A 2,236-nucleotide genomic window follows, 5' to 3' on the forward strand; every position below is an offset into this window, starting at 1 on the left:
ACTGTTTCTGCTACTGAGGTTCCAAAGTTTTCTCCACCCTTCCAGCTATTCTAGAAGTCTCTGTGTCACAGACTGTGTGTGTGTGTGTGTGCTCTGCTCAGTCATGTCCAGCTCTGTGTGACCCCATGGACTGTAGCCTTCCAGGCTCCTCTGTCCTTGGAATTTTCCAGGCAGGAATACTGGAGTGGGTTGCCATTTCCTACTCCAGTATCAGAGATTATTAAACTACAAATTTGGCCCATTATTTTGTTTTCCAAATAATGTTTTATTGGCACACACACAAAAGAAATGTGTTGTTAACCCTCCTACAGCCAGACTGGCATCACAAAAAGGGAACGAATTCATTCAACCCTAAATTCATTAAGTATTTACTGAAACTCTACCAAATGTTCTGGCATGGTGCTAGTGTCTGAAGACACAGTGGTAAACAAAACATAGAGCTCTTGCCTGGTGGAACCTAGTGTCTGATTAAAAAGATATTCATCGAGAGCGACATGGCGACTCTCTGGAGGCTAAGTGTCCTCTGCGGCGCCAGAGAAGGGCGAGCTCTGTTCCTCCGAACCCCACTGGTCAGACCAGCTCTTGTCTCAGCATTTCTCCAGGACCGACCTGCTCAAGGATGGTGTGGAACACAGCATATTCACCTGTCACCCAGCCACCACTCTGGTTCCAAGGCTGCATCTCTCCATTGGACTGGTGAGAGGGTTGTCAGTGTTTTGCTCCTGGGCCTAATTCCAGCTGCCTATTTGAATCCTTGTTCTGCGATGGACTACTCTCTGGCCGCAACCCTCACTCTTCACAGTCACTGGGGCATTGGACAAGTTGTTACTGACTATGTTCATGGAGATGCAGTGCAGAAAGCTGCCAAGACAGGCCTTTTGGTGCTCTCAGCTTTCACTTTTGCTGGGCTCTGTTACTTCAACTATCATGACGTGGGCATCTGCAAAGCTGTGGCTATGCTGTGGAAGCTCTGACCTTTTAGACTTAATACCTTGAGAATTGATTGTACACCTCCTTGCCTCTGCTCTGTCATGCCATTTCAACTCACAATAAGAAGGAAAAACATTGGTGAGACAAACCTCTTCTCCTAATCACCTGATTGTTTTTAGAATTTAATCTTTGAAGAAATATTTGAGAGAAGTTGTATCTTAAGAAATTATAAGACTGAATTATATATTCTGGGGAGCTAATGGAGTGTCTCAGCTTTTCACAAGTCTCATAGTATAACTGAACATTATATATGAGCTTTTTGCCTTTTAATTGATCAAGCTCTTAAAGGGAATTCAGCTTTATTACTCTTGATATCTGGTCAAACGTCTGTATTTGTCCTAGGATGATGGAGAAAGGGAAAGACTTAATTCACAAGTAAAGACTGCAGAAACTTAGGCAGTGTTTAGTTTTTGTAAACCTCCCCCTCTGTTCACTTGATACCAGTTACTGATGGTTACATGTCTTAGGGAAATTTAAAAGTTAGAAATGCTGATATTTCACATTACTGATTTCTAAATCCTAGGAAGAAGAGCCTGGAGAGTTTCTGAATGTAGAGAAGTTCTATTTAGGGAAGAGGTCCCTTTATAGATGTTTCAAATTGTTACAGATTCTAAACCAAGACTTAATCCTCAAATGTGTTTATTTTACTTGTCCTAAAATAATCTGTCCACAAATATAAAATTATAAGTGATAAGTTGTTGTTTTCCCACTGGGAATTCCTACTGTGAAAATGTATTCCATGAAGGTAATTTTTTAAAAAAATAAAATGCTGCATAATAAAAATTTATTCTACTCTTTTAAAAAAAAAAAAAAAAGATATTCATCAAATAAAGACCCATGTCCATATCAAAGTATAATTATAATCTCTGCTAAGTGAAAGGAGCCATCACAGAGATTGGATCTCTGCTGCTGTGACTAGGAAGGATTTCCTGGAAAAGTGATGTCAGAGGGATAAAGAAGAGTTGGGGTTAAGTATGGATATGGGGGAGAAAAATACCCAGAAGAAAGAGAGCATGTCAAAATCCTTAATCAGGGAGTGGGTGGAGAAATCACCTGTTGAAGGAACAGGAAACCAGTGTGTTTGAAAAGCAGAGTAAGAAAACTTGGAGGTTTCAGGGAAACTAGAAAGGCAATCAGGGGCCAGATCAAGAATGTTTGTCTTTATCCTAAGAGCAACAGGAATCAGCTGAAGGTTGGGCTTTTTTTTTTTTTTTTAAGTTTTCTTTAATTCTATGAGTAATAATGA

The 2,236-nt window shown here is 40.2% G+C and overlaps 1 protein-coding gene across 1 annotated transcript; it reads left to right on the forward strand.

Moving 5' to 3' along the window:
• Window positions 1-490: 490 nt before the first annotated feature.
• LOC120854588 (succinate dehydrogenase [ubiquinone] cytochrome b small subunit, mitochondrial-like) lies at window positions 491-1,777 on the forward strand. The gene has a single exon (XM_040228727.1). It carries the CDS (start codon window positions 495-497, stop codon window positions 972-974), a length of 480 nt encoding a protein of 159 aa, XP_040084661.1. The 5' UTR covers window positions 491-494; the 3' UTR covers window positions 975-1,777.
• The last annotated feature ends 459 nt before the right edge of the window (window positions 1,778-2,236 follow it).

Source organism: Oryx dammah, unplaced genomic scaffold (assembly GCF_014754425.2).
Source record: "Oryx dammah isolate SB20612 unplaced genomic scaffold, SCBI_Odam_1.1 HiC_scaffold_27, whole genome shotgun sequence".
Lineage (NCBI taxonomy): Eukaryota > Metazoa > Chordata > Mammalia > Artiodactyla > Bovidae > Oryx > Oryx dammah.

Bases quoted from the DNA above. Each gene is read 5' to 3' on its own strand.
- LOC120854588 (XM_040228727.1), top strand. From the start codon at position 495: ATGGCGACTCTCTGGAGGCTAAGTGTCCTCTGCGGCGCCAGAGAAGGG.